The sequence below is a fragment of the Pseudomyrmex gracilis genome, unplaced genomic scaffold (genome assembly GCF_002006095.1).
Source record: "Pseudomyrmex gracilis isolate BER0280 unplaced genomic scaffold, ASM200609v1 scaffold_9, whole genome shotgun sequence".
NCBI lineage: Eukaryota > Metazoa > Arthropoda > Insecta > Hymenoptera > Formicidae > Pseudomyrmex > Pseudomyrmex gracilis.
The window spans coordinates 1,240,999-1,266,322 of record NW_018020593.1 but is presented as its reverse complement, the minus strand read 5'-3'; the positions used below and the strand labels follow the sequence as shown (position 1 = coordinate 1,266,322).

Sequence of the window (25,324 nt, the reverse complement as noted above, 5' to 3'; positions counted from 1 at the left end):
AGTCAAACTTTCAGAGGAGAAAAAGAGAAATAAACGACACCGCAACATTTCAAGATAAACGTTGAAAAGACAAACAAATGTTCTCGGAAGAGTTCGCATGAAATTGAATTGATACGGTTTATAGTGTCGCGAGACGGAGTAAGCGGATTCCCGCGACCGCCCCGGTATCATATCGATGTTAAAACAATATCAAATCGCTCAATTCTGACTTTGTCCGCTCGGCTACTCATTGCAATCACCGTGTTCCCGCGGAGAACAACGCGAGAAACCATTTGCCGTGGGGTCAGACGTAACTGCCAGTCGGAGAAAAGAGACGGAAAAATAGAGGACTGAAGAGGAAAATTATATTTACTTTACGTAGAACTCCTTTGAGACAATCTTCGTTCGTGAAAAATAAAAGAGGGACGAGTAAACGTCGTGCCGATGCGATCGAAGATAATATAATAATGCGATAGTCATTTACGCGTGAAACCGACTCGATAATAAGACTTGGGAGAATCACGACTTACGAAGAGCCAATCGATGCGAAGTATCATCGAATCACTATGTCACGGGAATCTTGACTTTTCCGTTGATGATTGACGGATGATCGTAACTGAAGATAAAGATTGACAAAGAATAAGAAACAAATCACATAAAAGTTATTTTAGAGATCTTTATAAGCTGTTGATTCAAAAACAACCATTAAGAGCAAATAAAAGTAATCGCGTGAATATAAGAATTACTTTGCTTTGTATCTCGTACTGTATAAAAAAAATAAAAAATAAAAATAAATAAAGTTATTAAATGAGATGATTCTCATTTAATAAAGTTATTAAATGAAATGATTCTCATTTAATAAAGTTATTAAATGAGATGATTCTCATTTAATAACTTTAAAAAATAAAAATAAATCTTAATAGGCAATACACAAGCAGAAAAAAAGTCTGACGTAAGTGTGCAAAGAATTTTATATTTTTTCAAATATATAATGATAGAGAAAAAAATTAAGATGAGCCAGAAAAGAAAAAGAGAAAGAAAGAGAGAAAGAGAGGGCAAAAAATAACATCAAGATAATCTTATATTCAGATCTTGTGTTTATTAAAAACCGCGTTTCAATGCTACATTTCATTACGCAATCGCGTGCGGCAACATATACGTAGATATTATGGCGAAAATACGCGTGTTTTAAAACGCTGTTAAAAAGTTTTCGCCAAGCTTGTTCTAGCAGACTCTGATGAAAGTTATTAACATTTCCGCGTTTTTATCATATTAGCGAGAATTATGTAATATCGCAGCAGTATGTGTGTGTGTGCGCGCGTTAGCAGCAACGTTTCTCAGTTCATGTTAGTTCATCGACTCTTAGATTATTCCAATCTTTGCATGTAAACGCGTTACATTTATCTTTTATGTTCACGAAATTACAAATTGGCGTACGCTTAAGTCGATTTTTTTTTTTTTAGACACAGTGCCAATACGAGAGTTCAAAATTTCAAGTAACAAATTTATACAGAGACGACATTGATTGAATATTCTTCTTTTTCCTATCTGTCGTGCTTGTTGTTGCTCGCGCGATTGAGAGTGATTATAACATTCGGGTTAATGACCTCTGATAATTTAATAACCGTATTACTCGTCGTTCCGCGTCCACTCACCGTCGTCTCGCGAGATACGATCGATCGCCGGCCCGACTGGTTCTCTCCATTGGTCTGTTACCGTCTCCTTTGCACGTTGGTACACGATGAAATTTCATCTCGGGCTTTATGTGCCCACGCCGCTAAATAGTACGATCCGACAACAAGTGTGCACGCACACAGTTTTATGAACTTTCCTTGACCGAACGACCGGAAATATTCATTCATGCGTGTTAAAGTCGCCGTCGAGCGAGTCTTGGCGCAATCGATTACGCCCGAGTTTTTGTTGAGGAGGGGAGTAATATCTTAAAAAACGATGTGTGCGCGCACAGATGCAATCGCTGACCTCGTCGTCAGATGCAAAAGAGTTTTCCCACGTGCAAAAGGCGCGAAAGCACATTTTTGCGTGAAGCCATTAAGCAGATACTGCGAATTCCGCGCGAGTAATTTCGTCGCGAGAGTAATTTCATCGTTTTTATCACTCTCGGCGAACCCATTTTCGCCCGGCATACAAATGGGTTACGTTCGATGGATTAATCGCGTGTCAAGAGAGAGCGGCGCGTTACTTTCAACGGTAAATTTGACTTCAACTTGGACTTGAGAATAAATGATATATGCGCGTCTCACAGAATTACACGAAAATTATGAACTGGATGCTGCGCGTTCTGCCACTCGAGTGGCTAGGTTTAGGTTCAGATTCGCAGATTTCAAGATATTAACGCAAAATCAACATTATTAATGTTCGCTTCGAGAATGTTTAAAAAAAAAACACACACACAATAGTTAACAGAGAAAGGAATAAGTGCAGTTTTTCTCTTGTCGTCATTACAATCAGTTACTGTGATCTCGATATTCTGTACAAAATTCTCGATAAGTTGGACCGTGCACTGTTTTACGGTAAACTTTACAGTTATATGCCTGTGAGTGCAAAAGGTAATTTTGCTATTCTGCCGGTATTTTTTTATTCCACATCAGCGCGTTATCCCGCGAAATATTCACAAGAGCCGCCGTAGAAAGTTCGTTCTACGCAAAAGCCGGAGATTGCAACATTCAAAAATGTTATCAAGGTGCCTCTAATTTCGCTATTCTACTCGTACGTATAGTCGTCTCTTTTCTTTTTCCGTGAGCTCCCCGTGCATTACGTTTTTTTGCCGCGCAGACAGCCAGCCGTACTATTACCGTGGATTAAAGTGCTTTTTTTCTTTCGAACCGATATACATAAAGTATGAGCTAATATTAAGACGAGTATTATCGCGATGCATACGTATTCACGTTTGACGGAAAAATGTCTGAGCGCGCTTGTTACAATGATCAGACAAAATGTAGGTTTACTTTTTCTTTACGCAATATATATGTACGTGCTTTGCGTGATATTTGAGAAAAAGACAGTGTAATCAGGATATACGCTTCGCTCGTTTTGCGTTATCATTCGTAAATAATGTCGCGCACCGGTTATAAATGGCAGTCAAAAACAAACAGGAGCCGTTATCGATATTCATTTGTAATGTTTTATCGTGATGTATAGACGCGCGTTACATCGCGCATTATTTACAATGCAATTGCGCAAAAAAAACAACCGTGAATTTTGCCGCGATGAATGATCGGAGTGCGCGAGCGGGTTGCGATTGTTTGGGAGATGTTTGTTGTCTGAGCTTTCACGAGAATATTTGCCGCCGGTTATATTTGATCAGGTACATGGCTAATAAAAAGCGTGTGTCGCGCTAAAGCAGATCGATAAACCGGGCGAAATAAGATCCAATGATCAGAGCCGCAGAACGGTCATGATAAATGCCGGCGGGCGAAACAAGAATTTCAATTTGCACCGTGCACGTGACCGGGATGCCGACTAACGAAAATTCCACGTTTTCTCCACGGCGTGGACAAACTCGCGACCAGTAGAACACGTACGTAATATCTGCGACTTCCGGTGTTTTTTACCGCTTCACGTGCTGTCCACGAGTGAAAATTCAGAGAGGATGACGTTCATTTATGATCTGCGCTTAACGGTGTCATGATTGTTGACCATACATATCGAACGTGCGCGATTCGTTCATAGGTGTTGCGAACAATAATGTGAAATTTTAAAAAATAGTAAGATATATATATCGCAGAGAGTATATTATTACCTTAATTTAATTTTTAAAACCTTCTTGCTTAATCTCTCAATTTTTTTTATTTATATATCAGATCAAGAATGCATAAAACTATGTAATTTTTATCAAGATCCTGATAGAATTGTCGAGTAATGCATCATGTATTTGTAAAAATTATTCTTTTATACTTCGAGTATATAAAATAGATTATCGGCGTATCGCGTTTGTAATACGAGCGACATAGGATGGAGAGAAAGAGAGAGAGAGAGAGAAAGAGAGAGAGAGAGAGAGAGAGAGAGAGAGAGAGAGANAGAGAGAGAGAGAGAGAGAGAGAGAGAGAGAGAGAGAAAGAGAGAGAGAGAAGGTAGGATGAGCAAAGCTTTCTATAAAATACCGACCCAGCGTCGCTTCTTTTAGCCGCGAGGCTTTGTGGAAATACGAGATAATGAAAAAGCTCCCGCGGGATTCCATTTTGAAGGAAGGTCCGCGAGAGAGCGATCGATCCTACGAGCCCTTTAAACGGTCCAGCTCCGGTCACCATTTCCGTCCAGCGGCGGGAACAATGCGCCGCGATATGTCACGCGTTCCAAAGTGTCCTCGACGTGCCATTAATTGGAATTCAAATGGACATAAACATCTCCCACTAGTGACCACCGCTGGCAAGACACAGCATTCGAAGGTTCAACCGGTTTCCCTTCATCGCGGCTTGTGCAGTCTAATGGTCCGCTCTGAACAGGCCTCCTATTCCCCAACCTTTATCTTCTGATGCAAAAATGATCTTTACACTCTTAACCGGTTTTTCTAGCAAATAAATAACACAAAAATGTACCAACACTAAATGTACCAATACTAAATGTAATCAAACTATTTTATTTATTAATATTTTATCTAAAAAAAATTAAAATCGTTTGTGCGTGACGCACAGCTAAAACAATATAAAAAAATATATATACTCAATAATATATAACAATAATATAACACAATATACAAAAATATATATACTCTTCTTCATCTTCAAAAGTACTTTTAGAACATTAACTTATGTAATTTATAACATAAAACATTATATCATTATATTATTGTTGTTATTATACTTATTCTTATATATATCTTCATAATTTACGCAGCGGAAAGCATCTTGGTCTTTGTAAATATATATCTTATAATATTCACAATTATGTAGGATATACATCTTCAACCATATATAGCGTTTTGTTAGTCCAATAAAAATGTACGTCGGTATAACATAGAATTACAATTCATAAGTGCGTTATGGAAATACGATATTGATAGAGAGCTCACTGTATGCGTCTCTTTCTCTCTCTCTCTCTCTCTCTCTCTCTCTCTCTCTCTTTCTCTGAATCTGTTTTGCTCCTATGACTTGTGTATATAAGAAATGTTTTATTATTTACTTCATGAAAACAGTCCTGAGTACATGCTCGAGAGCTTGCAGTTACAGAGGTTTCAGCTTACATAAATTATCAACTGGAATACAACCAGATTTCGAGGGTAAGACTATTTTACTAAGCTAATCCGTAGCACTCTGTTTTAAACCCTAAAAATTTAATCACAGAAATATAACAGACATTAGGTACAATAGACATTTAAGTTGTTTATTTTTCATGTAGTAAATAAATTCAATTAATTGAAAAAAGAAAACTCATATACACAAAATTGCATCAAACACTGACGTATATTTTGATACAACTGTTATTGCGATACAGTGATGAAAGTGCCATCGCTATCGTACAGTTTCCAAAAAATCAGATAAACATTTTCATCTGCCTGCTTTGAAGTTCAAATTCAGTATATTACGCGACGAATTAAGATCATTTTATGTATTAAATTGAAAACAAAATTTAATACTACGATAAAATATTTCACGTCGTTTTTTTTCATTTTAAATACCACGCGCAGAAAGATCGTAATGAAGCATCATGTTAACAAAATATAATATTGCAACATACCTACGTTATAAATTTGATAAACATTTAATTTGTTCGCAGTTTTACTTTCCGTGTAATTGTATTAATACTTTTTCAACACGCGTAATATTCACGTAGCTGCTGCTCGAAAGTGTAAAACTAATGCGACGAAGATATCAACGTCGAGCTCTATTACGGCTATTACAAGTTGCATCCCTTCAGAGTCGCTGCTGCAGTTACAATGAAAAATGAAGATGGAGCGTGCGTACGTGTTAGAAATTAGTCGCGCGCCCGTCGACATTCGCACATCGGTAATTCCAGCCGCGTTTACTTCGTTGACGAGCAAATTGTTACGTCTCGACTACGCGAGCACCCCGTACGCTTAGTAGTCTACAACTAGTTAGATCATGGAAACGAGACTGCAAACAATCTTTGTTGGAAAACTGTCCTCCAGAAAGAGTTTGTTTGTTTATTGTTTGAGTCCGGAATTGTGTAAAATTACTTTGTCGCGAAAAAGCGAATTACTTTCTGTGATCAAGGAAAGTACTTGAAGTTTTAATAACACAATATAGTTTGCCATTTCTAGTATAAATTTTATTTTATTTATTTCCGTCTATTTTGTAACATTATCTTGAGATGACTCTTTTGTCTCACTTTTTTTTTAAGTTTCCAGAAAGCTTGTGTTGTAGAATCTAATTCTTATAAACAAATATCACAATGAATATTATGTGCGTTCTGCGATTCGAATTCCGCGACGGTTTTACCCGATCCATTGAGTAAACACATCAGTAATCGAGCGGAAATACAAAAAATCGCGCGAAACAATCGCTTTTGACACACTCGCGCGACTGTCTCATTTTTTTTCGCTTCGACGACATTTCTCACCGATTTATTTTGCGCGCGTCGGGCTTGTATAATTGCGCGCTTACGTTTTACTTTATACAAGCGCGCGGCTTCATCCACGAATCTGTCAATTACACACGCGACCATCTCGGATAAATTTTTAATTAATATCTCTGTTAATTAGTACACAGCGAGAGCAATTTTATAAAAAATTGCGTTACGCAACAGTGATTGCAACGTGTTGTACCGCGAGACACATAATTACCCGTTTTACTGTCTCGGTACGCTCCGATATTTTATGACACACAATCTCATATAGATTCGCTATATTCATAATTAATAATATATTGACTATATCGAAAATTGATATATTTATTTTTGATTATATGCGATTATGAAGCTGGATATTTTTGCGTCGCAAATCTCCTGCCTAAGAACAGTCGTTTATTTACGATAACAATAGCATTACGATCTTTCTTGCTGTTTCTCGCCATAATTCACCGTTATTTTCTTTATCTCACGAGTGGAGACTCGGTCTCTCGGCTGAGATGTTCGAAGGCAATATTCTCTATAATTGGTCCATTCAACTGTTGCATCAATCGGTGAGAGGAGAAAGAGAGAATGAGAGAGGATGAGAGAAAGAGAAAGAGAAAGAGAGAGAAAGAGCCATAGCCCGAAACTTTTCCATTAAAATAACTTCAACTTCACCGGTAGGTTGGCGAACGCTACTCAACTCGTTCGGTACGGTGTGGCTTCGTGTCTCGACGATAAACTCTGGCAGGAATGGAATTAATTTCTACGGTCGAATGATCCCAGCTGGCACGGAATATTCTATTTACCTTCATGAGCGACACTAAGCGGGCCGCAATAATGGTCGGCTATGATGGCGTTTAACTCAGGCTTAACGGGGTTTAACCCGGCCTCCCGGTTGTCCTTCGGGTCTCGCAAACGGACCATGGTGAGAGAATGAAAGAGAGAGAATTGTGTGTGTATATACATATATATATATATATATATATATATATATATATATACGTGTACACGCGCACACACACATAAATACACAGCAGTAGANGTATATATATATATTCCTCCCTATGTATATATCAACACACAGATCCGTTCCGTTTCAATTTGCCGGCATCGCGCTCGCGTTACAATTGCGTCGCTCAAAAACGCCATGACACAGAGAAAACGGCACGCGCGACGCAGCTGCATTGTGACGATTTCCGTATCGACAACCTGTCGATTAAATTATTTTCGAAAATGATGGTCGCTTGAGTCGCGCGTTTGTATTTGCCGAGCGGCGATAAATAAAACTTCGGTGACACCCGAGAAAATTTCATCATGCGTGTACGCGAGTCAAGTTCGTTTAACGAGTCGCGTTTCGTTGTTGCGTGTAAAACGTACGAAGCGGTGTCGCGCGATTGCGTTCCAAAGAAAAACTAATCAATGGTAATGATATTTTGTATCTTAACAACATTGCTCTTGCAAAATACAACTCGATGCGCCTGATATCGATCATTTCGTAATTGGACAGACGCGAATATCGGCAGCAAAGTGTTAATGCCGTCGCCGTTCGCGAAGCCGCATATGCGTATACAGTTTTAAGCAGTCAGGCTACAAATCCGGTCGACCGTGCATGCGCGGGATCTAATTACACATTATAAATGCTACAAGATATACAATTTATATTTTTTCTCGTGGCGTTTGCAACGTGACACCAATACACTGTGATTATCGTGCGGCTTAACGGCACTAATTACGAGCCACGTAATTCGGCGTTCATCGAAATGTCCGTTCGCCTGTTGTTCGCGTTGTGTCGGCCCATGCGTTAAAGCGGCGTACGAAAGCTGATTACCGATAGTCGGAATTTGGTTTTCGCGTTCATGGAGAGCTCATTGAAAATTCGACGTCGCCGCTGTCGCACCGCGCCGCCGCTATACTGGCCGTCGAGCGACAAATTTTCACACGGTACGCGCGACCCGCCCCCCGATCAAATCACGAAATCGCGCGTGTACGTATACTGTCGATCGGGAAACAACCATAAAGAAAATTAGAAAGAGTGAACGCGGTCGGATTGCAACAACGAGGTTTTGTTTTCGTCGCATTTCGTCACGTCCGCGTACACAGCGCACGGCTGTGACGTTTTATACGCGGCAAGCTTGCCTTTCAAATATATTTTTTGCGTAATAATAACAAACGAAGAAAGAATTAATTTTATCAGTGAAGGAGCACAAGAAGCATGAGGTTTTCTTTTTGAAGTACCTGTACATTTATTGTATTTTAATAATTTGTTTTTTTTTTTTTTTGTAATTTTGTGCCGCATTATAAAGATATCTTATGGAATAAAATATTTTATGTAAGTTTAAAACACTGCAAACCTACACAGCTACAATATACTACATATACATACTATACTATATAAGACACATAATATATTTTATACAAGTAGATATAAAAGTAGATAAAAATTGTATTTTTGAAGGTAATTTTTTAATCATATCTAAAATTATCTAAAATTATAGCTGCACATCTATATTATTATAGTTAGTTTTCTACTCAACGTAAACATGTATAATATAATACGATAAATTGCGATATTTAATGTATGTGTTAAACTATTTGGTAATTTAATATGTATTTAGTTAGTTAAACCAGTAACTATATTTATCGATCTTACAAATAGACATGCATATCACATATAAAATAAATATTGGCTAATGTTTAATTGATGCCTTAGTCAATTTTCCACGTTCTTCTTGATGATTTTGGCTCATTAATTGGGAACAAATATGGACACACGATGATGATGCCTTTGAAAGATAGCACAAACACATACTTGGGGGGTAACAAACAACACGGTGGAAAATAAAGAGAAAGTTGATCATTAACATTTGAAATTCAAGCCGCAGTTTGGCATTCGTTGAAAATGCAGGAGTGAACGTCCGGTTAATTTCCACGTAGCGCTAATAGAGGATAGGGAAACACAAAGCATGGGAAAATACACATATCGTTAGTATTCGTGTGGCATTCATCGTAGAATTACGAAAATACAAATAAGCCATCCAGTGGAAATAACCGTGAAAAAACAGAGTATGACGAATGCTGTGCGCGAACGTAACCGTGCTTTCCTACTTTCGTCAGCAATTATAGGCAGCTGCACAAAATTTAGGAAAGTAAATTTCGCGTTGGAAATCGCGGCTCTTTTTCTCTCTCTCTCTCTCTCTCTCTCTCTCTCTCTTTCTCTCTCGGTATAAATCTTTACGCTAGAATTATTTGTGAAAACGAATGCGTAAGTTTCACACAAAGGAAAATTAGTGGTCCGTTCTCTGTTATTCTGCACGTTTGTCATTTAATTTAATTTTAACTTAAGATTTTGAAACTTGCACGCGACAGCGTATATTATTTTCAACGCGTTCGCGGATACGCGTGTGTGCAATCTAATGAATTCAACGTGCAGCTGCGAATTAGTTTACGGACTAAATTGACGTTTAATGTTCCGTCGAACGTTACCAGTTTACGAGGTGGATTCGAATATTGTCGGAATGCGCGGAATTCAGGACAGTCTGGGAAAAGGAGAAAAAGGAAGCGACGCGTTACGTATCGGAATTTTATGTTATAAGAGCGTCGGGCCGCGGCGATAAATATCGAACATAGGGGCGCGCGGTGTATCGTTGAATCGCAAAATTCTCGGCACGCGGCAAGCGCGAATATATATCGCGTTTGCCGATGTATATAATCGTCGAATATACAAAATGGATATATCGTGTCTAGGCGCCGCGTATTCTGTCCGGTAATGGAAATTACCGGCAGCAAGCAGATAGCCGATTCCGAAACGAGAGCAGAAGCACTCCGACTCTCAACTTGCCAGAGTCGATCGAGTTTCTGGCACGCTCGATTTGTGTGGCTGAAAGATCAGCCAGCCCATTTGGAGAGAGAACGATCCGAGAAATCGATGAACTTAATCGCACGATACACTCGAGGCGATTGTCGTCGGTCGTAAATAAAATGGAGCATGTAATGGCATTGGGGATACATCCTGTCTCTGTGCTGAAGAATCGAAAAAGATGCGCTTGATATCTTTTAAGTTACATCGAAGATTATAGATATATTTTAACGTATATACAGAGTTTCTGTAAATTTATAAATATATATACGTATGTATCTACTATAATATATATACTATATATAAGATAGATTCACACACACACACAAAATGTAAGATGTAAAGGCCAATAGGAGCAGCAAACACGGTTGTATGTGTGTTGAAATCCATAAGTTTTATTAATGAAAATGTACATACGTTTCGACCGGGGATTCGATCCTTATCAATGCAAATCTAATAATAAGACAAATTAAATTAAAAAGTAAACATGAAATTTTTAATACAATAAGTTGATGGAGTTAAATAATTTATATATGTACGAATTGTTCAATGCAACGTTTAAAAAAACAGTCACTCACACATGTTCAAAAAATAAAATTAAAATTAAAACGTCAAATGGATACTATATATACATAGGGGCATGCACCTAAAATATCTATAAATATATGTGTAGACACATATATATTACAGAGTATTGGTTTCATCTTTGAGAACGATATGTTTACACGCAACTCATTTCCAATACTACATAATTACATTTCTACGAATAAACATCTATAAGTTGAGAAATTTGCATGAATATTTATAATGTATTTCCGCAGCCAATCTGTCGTTTGGCGTGAGTGACCGCGCCCGGCAAAGTCCGACGTTAACGTTTGCACGAAAGTTTTCGCGGTTCTATTCCAATTACCCCGCAAACTCGGCAATTGCGGCGGGAACGCACACGCGGTAGACGTAAATATTTGCCGCGCGCCATCAACGACAAAGTTCTATAACGAACGTTACGAAAAGCGATTTTGCCGGAAGAACGAGAAACAGAAACCGCTCCGCGCTGATAAAAACACATTTATGAAAAGACGCGTTTCTTTATGTATCTCTCTGAATTTTTTCCATTCGCACATGCGTCTCGTTCATTTTATTTTTCGCGATGATTATTTCGTGCTCATTGCGCGATTTTGAACGAATATAATGTTAATTAAAAACGACTGGAAAATCGTGTAGTCGCGCGGTTATTAACCGAACTCTTGTTTTGAACATGTATCCGAAGATAATAAGTCTGATCGGTCGCGTGGTGTGCAGGTGGACGCCACACGACACCTGCTACCACTTTGCTCCGCGCGGCATCTTTATCGCGAGTGTGAACGAGCGGGCCGGGCGGATAGTGATCGATCGCATCGGGCGACAGCCAGTGATGGCACTCAAACTGATACCTCGCTCGCAATTTTCACCCGAACCGAATACAGCTACTCGTTCGAGAGCCGTCGATACTAACGGCCGGGCACTTTCCGCCGCTTGTTTTTCGTAGAAGCTCGGTTTTTTTTTTTCAGTTATTTGAATACCTACTCCACAGTCTCCGGGATTGGTAAAAAAAAAAAAAAATCTGGTATGCGCTTGAGGAAAGCGGAAAAAAATCAATTTATTCGCGCGATCGTGTTTCGAAAACTTGAAAAATCTCGAAACATTTGAAAGCAATTAAATAGATACTTGGACCATCATCAACATGTGTAGGAAATACGCCTTAATGAGTTTTCTTCCATTTTTTTCTACATGCACCACTCGGGTGCATCCTGAAGTATCGAACTACTTCTACTTGTTTACCGTCTCGCTGGTTGACTGTTTGGCCACGAACGCGCATACAGGGAGAGGAAGCGATAAAGCGTTGCATCTAGCATCCTATGCTCTATGATGGAATCACTCATGCATTACTGCTAGTCGCAGATAGTGATGGCTTTCGAATCAATACGGCAATGATGAATAATGTATCCCCGTTGGAGCACAGAATTTACCAAACTATATATTATATATTCGACGTCGTAATCCGGATGGTAGCTATTAAGTAACTGAAAACCAATATGCTTCGAGATGGAAGTCTCGAATATCTGCCGGTAGTCTGGTTTCTCTTCTCGAAGTTTGTGCACTGATGTCGCGACAAAAGTATGAGAAAAAAAAAAGAAGCCGCGGATTCTTTCGCCGGTTTCGTCCTTCTTTTCGTTTTATCCGTCAGTTCCTGTCTTTTGTGGGTCTACTGGCTTAGTTTAAAGGCGAACGGTGTACGAGATTAAGAACAGACAAAGGTATTAGAGATTGCCTTCAGGACGATTACGTGATAGGACACGCTAATCAGACCGACCTCCGTTATTCCGTCTCGACGGTCTCTTCAGGGTCTCCGTTGAAGTGACGTGTCTGCCACAGATGTTACCTCAAACGGTCCGTCGTGGTTAAGATATGGAGGCAGACTTTAATCAGACCCTTAGTCCGAGGTGAAAATCCACTCAAGTGCTCATGACGACATTCGTTAATATCGTTTAAAGTAGTAAGTAATTTTAGAGATAATTGCGTTAGAAAATTAAACATACTAGCACTGTCGGACAATGTTCAAAAATATATTTAACATTAATTAAAAATTAGAGAATTTTATATCTACAAAAGCTCTCGAAACTTTTGATATAGCTTGCTAGAAACGCATTGCAGTGGAGAGAGGCGGGGTTTTATTTAAAATTGTACTCACGATCACGTACGAAAGATCGCTCGATAAAATCGAGTTACACATAGGGATGCATCGTATTTCTGTATTTTGTGAGCCGCATTTTATACAAGGTGCTCTATAAAACTCCTATTTTTCGCATAAGCGCGAATAAATGCGCGAATAACAGAAAAACCCTCTTAACTGCAATAATGTTATCAATATTATAAATAAATAATTTCTATCCGAACATAATAATCATTAATTTAACAACCATGAACACATTACTTATTTTTAACATAACATATTTATTTTAACTTTTATTTGATTTTTATTAACTTTCAGAATATGTTGATCTCTAAAAGATCGCGAGAGCAGATCGTGATTCATGTAAACGTGATGAGAAAACAAAGCGTCTCAAGAAAAGCACACAAATTTCGAAAGACAACCGATAAGGGAAGACTTTATTCCGTGTCCGTCGCGCCTAACAAGACGTGTTCCGCTTTAAGCTCAGCTCGTCGTAGATACAATCAGACATCGGTCGATCCTGTTGCATTGTAGGGACGGCGCATTGCTTGTTTCTCCATCGCGATGTTAGTTTCCGGCAGTCTCGACGGCATTTTCCTCTGGAAGTACGCGACACGAGAAACCGCTGGCCATCCTCCTGATACGAGGATGCAGAGACTGGATTGCATGCGCACCGCACTAAACTGACTCTCGCGTGCCTGCCCAAGGGACATCTATGCGGTCGCGGATGGTTGTGTCCGCGTCTGTACACGGATGTTGTCGCGTTACATGTGACTGTTCTTCTGCAATACGAAGAAATTAGTACATCATCGTCATGCGCGCGCTAGATGTGTATAGGTACTGTATAAAACTAGATGAACGTTACAAACTGTTTAAAATACTCTTTAATAAATGATAGATTATTAAATATATGTTAATATATTAATGAATAATTCAAGAAACTTAATTAGGTAGTAATTAAGAAAGAGATTGCCTAATTACTTATTTCCGAATTTGTGTGATAAGAGACAGAATATACATATATGCTATTTATTAATTTTAATATATATTATGTAATTTCGTGTAAGATCTCAGACCCATATATTTTCTTTCTGTATTCGAGAGTGAAATTACGGATCTCACAGTCGATACGATGAGAACGACGCTAATTGCAAAGAACAGGACTGAAGTTTGCGCAAAAAAAAAAGCTTAACGTCGAAGTTAGGAAATAGTGTAGTGCAGGTTGTGTTGAACTGAACCGCTCCAAAGCAGTTCCGACTTCTATTTAGTGCAAACTGGGCAAAAATAAGTTACGAGAAACGGACGAGAAGAAATGGCGGCGTGTATTTGTACCAACAACGTCGCACTTAAGAGAAACATAACAACAAAAGATACGAGACGCCAGAATCGAATTATCACGCTCGCGAACATAGTTATCTAATAAAAAGCTTATTGAGGCATTTATTGGTTACAACAGAGTCCCGGGGGACCGCTGCGAGAAAAAAGTTCTCAACCGAACTCCTTCAATAACGATCTTTTACGCAGAAAAAAATATTAAACAGTTCTTTTTCAAAGAAAAAAACTTTTCACATTAATATACAAACATAAAATTAAACATAAATAAATACAATTTTTAAACTCTTTATTGCGATCGATTAATTTCTTGTCACATTATTAATATTTCTGTGCTTATATGTGCGTGTGTGTGTAAAAAAATTTATTTTAATCTATCCTAAGTTTGCTGAGTGTATATTTTAACAATAAAACAATAAAAAATTGTTCAAACTTCGAATCGATTTAATAAAGAGATAAAGTAAATCTAATTAGGAAAAACTTTTCCCGCTAAACTTCTGGTTTACAATAACTTGCAAATAGATGTGATATATGTACAACCGTATTTTTATTATATTGCGCTATAATTGTTATTATATACATCGGTTGTATATAAGTACAAGGAAAGTCAAATCAAATGAGAACTGCGAACTGCGCTGAAGCTAAATATGCCAATTGAGAAAAGTCTGAAGAATCTTTCTACTCGAAGATTGTTTTACGCAATTAGTTTTTCAATTATCTACTTTTTGGAAAACTTTTCTTAGAATTCAAGAGTAAACTTCAACTCGAAGAAATTGATTCGAATCTACCTGATATATAAAATAATATGTATTACAATAGTAGTACAGTTTGCGTAGAGAGACTTGCGAATATATTGCAGTCGTCGGAAAGCGCGCGCTACACTGGTATGTGCAGTTTCATTCTCTTTTGGCTTTTCGTTTTCGAACCTGCCGATTGACGTTAGCTACGCGTCGATAATTAGTTGTCTCGTAACTACAACGGGACACGGAAGTCGACAGATCGATTCGTGATTTGGAACGTATTAAATGTCACCGAGTACAATTGGACTGCATGTCTTCTCACGGTTTTACTCACGCACCCGTATCTTATTGATTTAAGTCAATCTTTTTTCCAAGCAAATCGAGAGAGAAAGAGAAAAAGAGAGAGAATATTATTTAGTCAACCTTTATCACTTTTTAAATGCCTTATTGACCATTTTAACATCGCTAAATGATTATAAAGAAAACTTCTCGTAATAAGATAAATATCCTAAGCACACATGACATATATATATATATATATATGTATATATACATATAGAAGTCACTGCTCGAAATTGTTGTCGCGCTGGATGAAACGACACATCAAAGCTTCTCTGCTTCTGTAAGCTGCGAGAGTTCTGTGAAATTTCAAATCATTATTTATACTCCACACACGTGTAGATCTGTATCTCATGACGATACGGATATTGTGCACACGTACGCTTTACAAACGAGCGTTGGGGGGCTTCAAAGCCTGGCGCCGCGATTACCAGCGTCTCTACTTACCAGGACTCGGTTATAATGACTAAAGGGATCGTGTGCACACAAGTTATACACACGCAGGTGCTCGACACACGTTATATATAACAAGGTAGCTTATAACCACGTTCTTGATATATCGAACGAATTGTGCGTTCAATGAAACGCGAGAGAGAGTTTGTTGCGACGTTGGTCGCACAAAGAAATTTAATACATATTGAAATTTGACGAGACAACATAAATTCGTAATTAAAATGTCCGTTACTTCGATGCACAGTTTGGTACGTTCAATCAGTGACGCGACACGACAGTTTGTCATGTTAATCTCTGGCGCAGTCAAATTCTGACATCGCGGAATCATTTTTGCTTCGTTCTTTCAATCTCATGTTAGAAAAATCATGTTTTGATATGACGTACAAATAAAGAAAACTATAGTAACAAGACACAGTACAAGATGTTATCTCCCTATCATATTTTTATATTCTCCGAAATATGCGATACATATATTTAAAGAAAATTTAAGAAAGAAAGAGAGAGAGAGAGAGAAATTATTTTATTATCGGAATTTTGTATCTGTCAATTAATAATAATTGTTTAAATATAGAACACGTAGGCAATTGTCGCGCAAGAAGAAGCTCTTTTTAGATCTTGGTTGATTGCGTCGAAAGGATTGGGAGTAAAGTGGGAATTTTTGCGAGAAACCAATAGCGCTTGTCGAAATGTCAAGCTCTTTTGTAATGTTCGACCAGACATGTATATATATATATATATATATATATATATGTATGTGTGTGTGTGTGTGCAGAGTCGCGCTCGTTAACCCTGGTCATCCTTTTTACATGTGACGGCAGAAAAAAAATATGGCGATAGGACCAGATATGTTTTTCTACATCATGTTTTCCGTATCCTCCGGCGCCACATTAATCTATATTATTACTTTTCGTCTCTGTCAGAATTTTTATTATATAATAAGCAGCAGAGAGATTCATCACACTTTTTAACATATATGTCATACATAATAAAATAAATAATTTAGATTTGGTTAAAATAAAATATAGTGTCGCATATATGTATAATAATGTAAATAGTACGACTACATATTTTCGCGTGTCATTTAAAATATTTCTTCTTCTTCGCGATATTATCTATCAAGAAATATTACTCACAAAACGCACCGACTCTATTCACATTTCTTTTCCGAGAGACTTTCTCTCGCAAGCTGTTCTTCTTCCAGTCTCTGATATTCAAAACCGCCGTTCGGCATCTTGCCGATCGTTTTTTTTTTTTCACTGATATTTTCTCGACCAATAAAAAAAATGTTCATCTCTCGATTGCGATGCGAACTCGCCGGCAAAAATTTTCTACGTCATAACTCACAGTGCGTCTACGTTGTGCAATATGTTGTCATAACTTACACCGGCTGGCCATAATCGTAAAACCAACGACGAGTTCGAGCGCATTGTTATGCCAGTACGAATGGCCTAAAGTAGACGTTTGCCGCGGATAGATGTTTAAGATGTTGGCGTAGTTTCCGAACGCAATAAACGCCGGCTATATATACAAATTGCGTTTCTGCATTTTGCGACAAATCACGCCATAGATTCCACCATGAATTTACGAGATGTCCGATCAGAATCTACTCTGTGAATTCTGTCCCGCAGCTCGTTGCCCTTGTTGCTCGCGCACGTGCACGTGAACGTCTACTGATATTTGATCATATCTCACAATAACATAGTGCACATAATTCGAATAATTCGGTGTATTCGCCAGAAACAGTGGCATGCAATATGCATGTATTTGTACAGTCGAGTGGAACTGTGAACATTCACAGATCTGTGAATATTAGAATATTTGTAGAGATTGCAAATAGGTACTCATGAATTCGGCAATTTTTACATTGCATTACTTTCAACAAATTTAATACAATATATTTGCTTGTATACAATTATACGAATTTTCTTAAGTACACCGCGATAATGTATTGCACTTTTGACATTATACTAACAACGAGAGTCACATGTGCATAATGTCATAAGTGTGGCGATACATTATGACGCGATTAAACTTTGTCGGCTGCCGAAAATATGAGGCGGTTTCAAATCGAACGGTCTACGACATTCTCTATAACTTAGAGGGCGCAGCTCCGTAGACAGGCAATATTTCATACCGTGCGAGAAACCGCAGACTGAACAGAGGCTGCCAATGAATTACGACATGGTCTATGTAACGCGCAATCGTGCGTATGTAATTTTCGGAAGATGCGCACACGTCGACGAGTGGTAACCCGAGCTCTGTGTGTCGAACCTGTACAGCGCGCGCACACGGCGCGCATGTGTATATAAGTGTTTCCTATAATTTAATTAAACGCCTGTGGGTTTCAGGATTACTCAGGCTGCAGCAGATTTATCAAGGGCTGAAACCAGGCAACGAGTCCTTTCAAGTTGAAACTGTCAAGAGAATACAGAATATGTCAGAAGCGATCGATTTTCTACGCAGTCTAGAGGAACTTAGTCGGTGAGTGTCTTGACTGAAATACTACCATGCATATAAAATCTATATGACACTTTTCTATAAGAATAATAGATGTTTAAAAGATTCAAAGTATTGGTTTGCACAAGAGCTTTCAAGATTTTTTCTCTCTTTATATTGACGCAGAAGAGTAATATTAATTTTCTTCTATTCACAATGCTCGCTAATATTCCACAAATATATATATATATATATATATATATATATATATATGTATATAAATATATCTGTTATATTTTTTAATATTACAATATATTTGCAAATAGCATACCAGCGGTGTGACGAATAAGTTTGATCACAACACGAGTTGACGTGCTCGCGCTACAATTCACCAGCGGCTACGCATTTGCGCTATGCAAGTAATCAACAACAGCGAGTAATTGCCATCGCGGTCTGAATTGGTCGAGCATAGTAGTTACCGAAAACACAACAGCGTTATCGCAAATTGCCATACAATATCCAATTATTACAAACGAAATGAGCATGGAAACTCCGCGATGTGCATCGATCAAACGCGACAAAGCTGCGCGCGCGCGCGCGCGCATTAACGCAACGCGTGAATTACATCGTGCACTACCGCGCAACCAGACTTGTCACTCTCTTCCGATAGAGAAAATTCAACGTCGCCAAATGTTACCTTTTATTTACCGCGGATAGCTAATCTCAAAACAACGTTGAAACTATTTTAGATGGAGCAACAAATACGTCGTTCTCGATTGCCCAACGGATATGGCGAAGGATATCGTCGTGAGTCATGTGAGGGACGTAGCTTTAGGAAAGAGAACGTATCACTATCTGCTGAGTGGCTTAGTAAGTAAACCAAAAATTATTCCTTCGAATTCCCTCATAATATTGTACTACATTTCTTTTATTTATCAAATATTATTTTTGCCTGTCTGGTGTAAATGACGATTCTACCACTTACATTAGAATCACCTGTGAACTTTTTTATTCGGCAAATGTGATAAGCGAAACAATGACTTTTGTTCTGCCTGAGTGCACTAGTGCACTAACTTGTATACCGTCTGCATTATAACGGAATGACGGATTAATTCGCAACATGGCGAAATTTTCGAAACAACCGGAGAGAAACTGTGCGTCGCTCAAACTGACACGAAGCGCTCGGTCGTGAGGCGAAGGAGAAGGAGGGAAGAGGCAAGATCTTCGGTGATGTCTACGCCGTACTTTAGAATTTAGAGGACAGTTTGCTTGTGTTTAGCGGCTTCCAACGAGTTGCTGCAGAAGAGCAGGGCGGCATTACATTCCCAGCAATGGGTGAAGATAATTGTATATACCTGCATGTATGTACATCCAGTTTTGTCTCTCTAAGAGACATGCCATTGTCATTTATCGCGTCGTTCTTCAAATGGTTGCTTACTACGTTACCTTGACATGTCGATTCTCACATTTTTCTGCCTTTTGCCATTTTCAATATTTTGCTGTTTCTTTTGCGACTCATATTTCCTCTGTTTCTCTGCGTTTGTTATTTTATATGAAAACTCACAACGACCAGTAATAATATTTGTAAAAAATTTTGCTTTTCTTATATTTATTGATTAGTTAAAAAGTATCTCAAAAATAAGTTTTGTTCTTTCTGCATTTGCATTACATTATTCTACTTGATTTAATTCTACTTTCTCTGGTTTATAATTACTTGTGTAATTTTTTTTCCACATATAATCGTATTATTTATTCTCTCGCATTTTCGCGCCGCGTTAATCTGTTTTGCGCTTCAAGCTATCTAAAAACCTGATAGTTGTCGAACAACCGACGCGATGTTTGATATTGCAAAACTTTATCCGCTCTCCAAACCGCAAATGCAGAAGTTCAAAAGTCAACGCTGCAATGGCGAACGCGATGATATCAAACCCGACAAATTAAACTGGTAATGCACCGGACTCATTCGCAACGAAGTTAAACACGTACACAACATTAATGGCGGCAATGTATTATCTCTAGTCGGTTGATGGATGATGGTAGATGGCCGCGCGCAGTAGTAAAGTGACGGACGGATCGGACGGATAGGTCGCGCAATACGTGGTCTAATAACATTTGCAATCGCATACCGAATATTATTAGTTTCATTCCATATAAGTGCCGTATTCATACCGTTTTCAAAATTGTTTCTTTGAAAACCATATTGTTGCCAGTACTGGCGCACATGCCTGTTTTCTATACTTTGCTCGTTAGTTTAATGATAACGAAAATAAGTAATAGCAATTGTAATTGGACTTATCGTTTCGCGAGCGTAATACGCGCTCACGAGTAGTACGCGCGCCTCGGTGCAAACGTATCAATTTTCTCACTTCTTGCCTCCTTTGCCTTCGCCGTTCGGTCGTTCGGAAGAAACTGCCGGGCGTTAACACGAACACCGAGCTTTTCACCGTTTCGAGGTTTTCGCCGCGCATAATATGCAAGTAACAATGCAATATCAACGTAAAACTGAAACGGCAGCTGCATTCGAGCTTCTCGAACAATTAAATGCAGTTGGTCTCAGTTGGAATCGAGACGTCAGTCCTATTACGTTTTTCATAAGGGCACAAAGGAAACGCGGTAATAACGCGCCGTAATAATATTGCAGTGACTCGAGTGCCCATCGTCGAGTCGACTTAAAAGATGCGGGGAAAAGATCAAGGACCTCGTTGTCGAGGGGGAGCGGACGCTTTTCACAAAACTATACACTGTATCTCTTTGGTACGCCGAAAGACGAAGAGTAGCTTTAAAACGGTGAATCTTTATCCGACGGAGCGAACTAAAATAATACTACTTTGCTCGACGCAGACATTGTTGAGTTTTCTTCTTATGTGTGTGTGTGTGTGTGTGTGTGTGTCGATGTGTGTATATATATATATATATATATATACATATATATATATATATACATATATATATATATCGATATCGCGTGTGCTTCGCTGTAATCAGATAATGGACGACCGATGGGAGAGCGAAGTGATCGAGTACGGCGCCATCAACATCACGGGCTTTCGCATCGTGGATGCCACTCGACCTCACGTCAAGGACTTCCTGGCCGGCTGGCATCGCATGGATCCCAACACGTTTCAAGGCGCCGGTCGTGAATCCATTTCCGTACGTATACACATAGCCGCACGTATCTCTTCTCTCCTCGGCGCTCGTTACTCCTGCGAGACTTCATCGTTTCTTTTTTCTTACGTTCGCTCTCCTATCTCTGTGTCGCCGACTCGGCTTCTCGCCAGCTATACGGCACGGTGTCCAGGGAGAAAACTACTCACCGCACGAAATCCTCAGAGCACTTCTCGACGATTCCCTCTCCTCTCCCGAGTGAATCGAATATTTCTTCCAGGTTTCTTCGTCGCTTTCGACGACGACGACAACGAAACTTTTGTACGAGGAATGAGAATCAAACAAGAATCGTCGAGCGGGTGTCGATCTGTTGGCAAGCGAACGCGCGCCGCGCCGTTCGCGCGTCCCTGTGTGCACAGCGGCTTGAGACCCAAACTTGTTAAACTGCACCCGCATGTAGAAACTTGGACTTTTCAGCGTGTTTATAAAGTGCCGCCCGTCCGACCGTGTCGTGTCGACTGTGTTTCACGCGTTCCTTCTAATGACTCCATCGAGTATTCACTTTTTTTTTCTCAGATCTTTGAACGGATCTGATAAAAAACAAACCTTATCTGATGCATGACAATACAATTTTGTGTTACAAGTATACTGCTTTGCGAAAACATTGTTACTGTTTGCAATTAACACTTGTACGTGGAAGTAATTTGTCGCACATATGTCAAAATTAGGCGCAAGCCGCTCTGATGTATGACGCCGTGTTCGTCCTGGTTGAGGCCTTTAATAAGTTTCTGAGAAAAAGAACCGATAAAAATAGCACAAGACGGATAGGAACTCCGGGCAGTAATCAGCCGACAAACGGAACGGAAAAGAAAGCCTTGGACTGTTACAACAATCGCAACTGGGTGACTCCGTGGGAATATGGCGACAAAATCTCGAGACTTTTGAGAAAGGTGAATAGATTAATCCCATTAATAAGAATAAGATGCAGCACGCATAATATTTTCATGACGGAGCAAAATTAAGTATATGTAGGTGTGGATATATTTTTATATTTACTTATATATATATATATATATATGTATATAATATGTATATAATTAAGAGTATACCCTATCATGTACAATTACAGTGTTGCCGGTTTGTTACATTAAATTAAGTAAATATATTATAAATTAATGTAACCTACCGAATATTACATTTCAAATTTATGCTATTGATTGCCTCTATTTAATGGATATGTATTAGTAGTAAATAACATGATATTTCATTATTTGACTTTGTATTGCAATAATGCGAATAACAATACGCAGTCATGCGTTGACCACAACATGTAATTTATTCTCAAATTTTCGAGACACGATCTAAAGGATAGAATACTCAATACGTTGCGAAATACCGTGGCGACTGAAATTGCCACGGACCCTTCTCGACGCATCTCTGCTCTTGACAGTAATTGGCGGTTATTCCGACTCCAACAGAATTCCTACGTTCGCGTCAAATAGTTCTTCGTCATTCTGGCTTTACGTATATGTGCCGTTACTTTTTTACTTCGCTTCTTTTTTTTGAATCATTACCTTTGATTTGATTTAAAAGTTTTTCAAAAACGACTTGCTATTTCCATTATATGGCCAGCAAAATAAATTGTTGAGTCAATTGAATTTTTGCTTTATCAACAAAACGTTTTACGTTACGCCAGAAATCTCAATAAGCTTAGCAAATGTTTCTTGCTGGTCATATAACTTATTTCTTGTTATTCTAGCAAATCTTTCTGTATAACAGCGAAAAAGTATAATAAAATATTGAAGATTACTGTGACTTTTAGAATAAAATTTAAAGGATGACAATATACAATCTTTGTGTTTTGCCAATAATAATGTGTATCTTATCTTGTTTTTTATTAAATTTAAAAACTTTTTCTAGAAACACAGTTCTTTAGTCATTTTTACATATTTTCTTTTATTTCCTTGCTATAATGTACGTCAATATGTAAAAATACGTATGTAACGTTTATTACTTCATTGCAACGTAAAATGCATATTTGCTCACAGGTTGAGATTGAAGGGTTAACAGGAGAGATACGGTTCAACGACGATGGCCGACGACAGAATTACACGCTTCACGTCGTCGAGATGACTGTCAACAGCGCCATGGTAAAAGTAAGTCTTCGTATTTTTATCATTTTACATATAAAATATGATTTTATATTATTGCTTTGTGAATATAAGCATATTATTGTTGCAGGTTGCCGAGTGGACTGACGAGACTGGTTTTCAAGCAATAGCCGCAAAATATGTGCGACTTCGTCCGCATGAAATCGAAAAGAATAAAACTTACATTGTCACCACTATACTGGTGAGTAAAACTGATGAGGCGTGTTAGTGAATTTGTTAATTCTCCTATATACGCATGATAAAAAACACTGTATATCAAAATTATAATTTTGATTTATACAGGAACCGCCTTATTTAATGAAAAAAGATCCAAGTGAAACGTTAATCGGGAATGACATTTACGAAGGATATTGCAAGGACTTAGCCGACATGATTGCCAAGAAGTTGGGTATATCATGTAAGTTTATAGTAATTTATAAAATCAATGTATTATACATAGCAGCTCTCTTGCTTCTTTTTGGAATATTATTTAATGTCTATCACTTTTATAATAGTACGGCATATAAAATTACGACGGAAAAGAAAGAGTGAGACTGCGCAGTTTGTTTCAATGCTTTCTCTCCGATGTGGTTTTCAACTAATTTCCAATTATTAATGCTAAGGACTCTTATTTAACTCGCACAAGAGCAAGAATTACTTTTAACACGAGCAAAATTTGCCAAAGTCAGCTCCGGCGCTCTTGACAAGTACCTGAAAGACGTAACGAAGCCTCTTCCGCGCGCGCGGAATCGATAATGGAAAAAGTTTCGCGGAAGAAATGCTGTTTTGCGCGCGCGCGCTCCTTGTAAAATATTTTCTTACAAATTTTCAGACGAGCTACGGATCGTGAAGGATCAGAAATACGGTACGGAGAACATCGATGTACCGGGTGGTTGGGACGGCATGATTGGCGAGCTTATCAGAAAGGTGAGTTTCAGTAATTTCGTTGTATTCGTCACGTCTGTGGACGCGAGGAACGTTATGTTTCTTTACCGAAACTCGGCGGAGCTCCTCGAAAGTTCATACAAAAATACGCCTCGAAGTAATTGAACCTCCGAGCTTCCAGAGAAAAAGAGAAAGAGAGAGAGAGAGAGAAAGAGAAAGAGATAAGAGAGCTATTGATCGTCGCCTGAGTCGCAGTCAGAGCTACAAACAAGAAACTGTTTTATCGTTCAACAACGAGTTCGTGGCTATTCCACCAGATGCCCAGAGCTTGCAAGTTCGTCAATCGTCTACATTCGATTTGAGGCTCCATCTGATGGAAGCTCGGAGTAAACGAAAAGCTAGCTAAAGCTTTGCGTTGCGTCTTTTACATAAGTGTGCGTAAATACGCACACTTATGTAAAATGTCGATATTACAAAAACAAGCAGAAAAATCATTAAATTAATCTATCGCAATGCTATCAAACACATTAAATGACAATTTTATATAAATTATTTTATATTTTAATTTACAGGAGGCCGATATAGCAATTGGTCCTCTTACCATCACTTCCGAGCGGGAACGCGTGGTCGATTTCAGTAAACCGTTCATGTCTCTCGGCATTAGCATCATGATAAAAAAGCCCGTCAAACAAAAACCCGGAGTCTTCAGCTTTCTGAATCCGCTGAGCAAAGAAATCTGGGTGTGCGTTATTTTCTCCTACATCGGAGTTTCCATTGTCCTGTTCATTGTATCGAGGTAAAAAGAATGTTC

At 38.5% G+C, this 25,324-nt stretch overlaps 1 protein-coding gene across 13 annotated transcripts in view; it reads left to right on the top strand.

Annotated features, from left to right (window-relative positions):
* The window catches only part of LOC109861901 (glutamate receptor 1), a 194,397-nt gene that overhangs the window by 159,524 nt on the left and 9,549 nt on the right, over positions 1 to 25,324 (top strand). For all 13 annotated transcript variants that reach the window (XR_002251061.1, XM_020441749.1, XM_020441787.1 and 10 more), the window contains 9 exons: positions 18,286 to 18,418; positions 19,123 to 19,243; positions 21,359 to 21,523; positions 22,207 to 22,428; positions 23,527 to 23,634; positions 23,720 to 23,830; positions 23,932 to 24,046; positions 24,461 to 24,555; positions 25,086 to 25,309. Coding sequence is in view for 12 of the 13 variants with exons in the window: in XM_020441749.1 (XP_020297338.1) it covers positions 18,286 to 18,418; positions 19,123 to 19,243; positions 21,359 to 21,523; positions 22,207 to 22,428; positions 23,527 to 23,634; positions 23,720 to 23,830; positions 23,932 to 24,046; positions 24,461 to 24,555; positions 25,086 to 25,309 (1,294 nt within the window). In the remaining variant the exon portion in view is untranslated. The remainder of the gene's footprint in view (positions 1 to 18,285; positions 18,419 to 19,122; positions 19,244 to 21,358; positions 21,524 to 22,206; positions 22,429 to 23,526; positions 23,635 to 23,719; positions 23,831 to 23,931; positions 24,047 to 24,460; positions 24,556 to 25,085; positions 25,310 to 25,324) is intronic.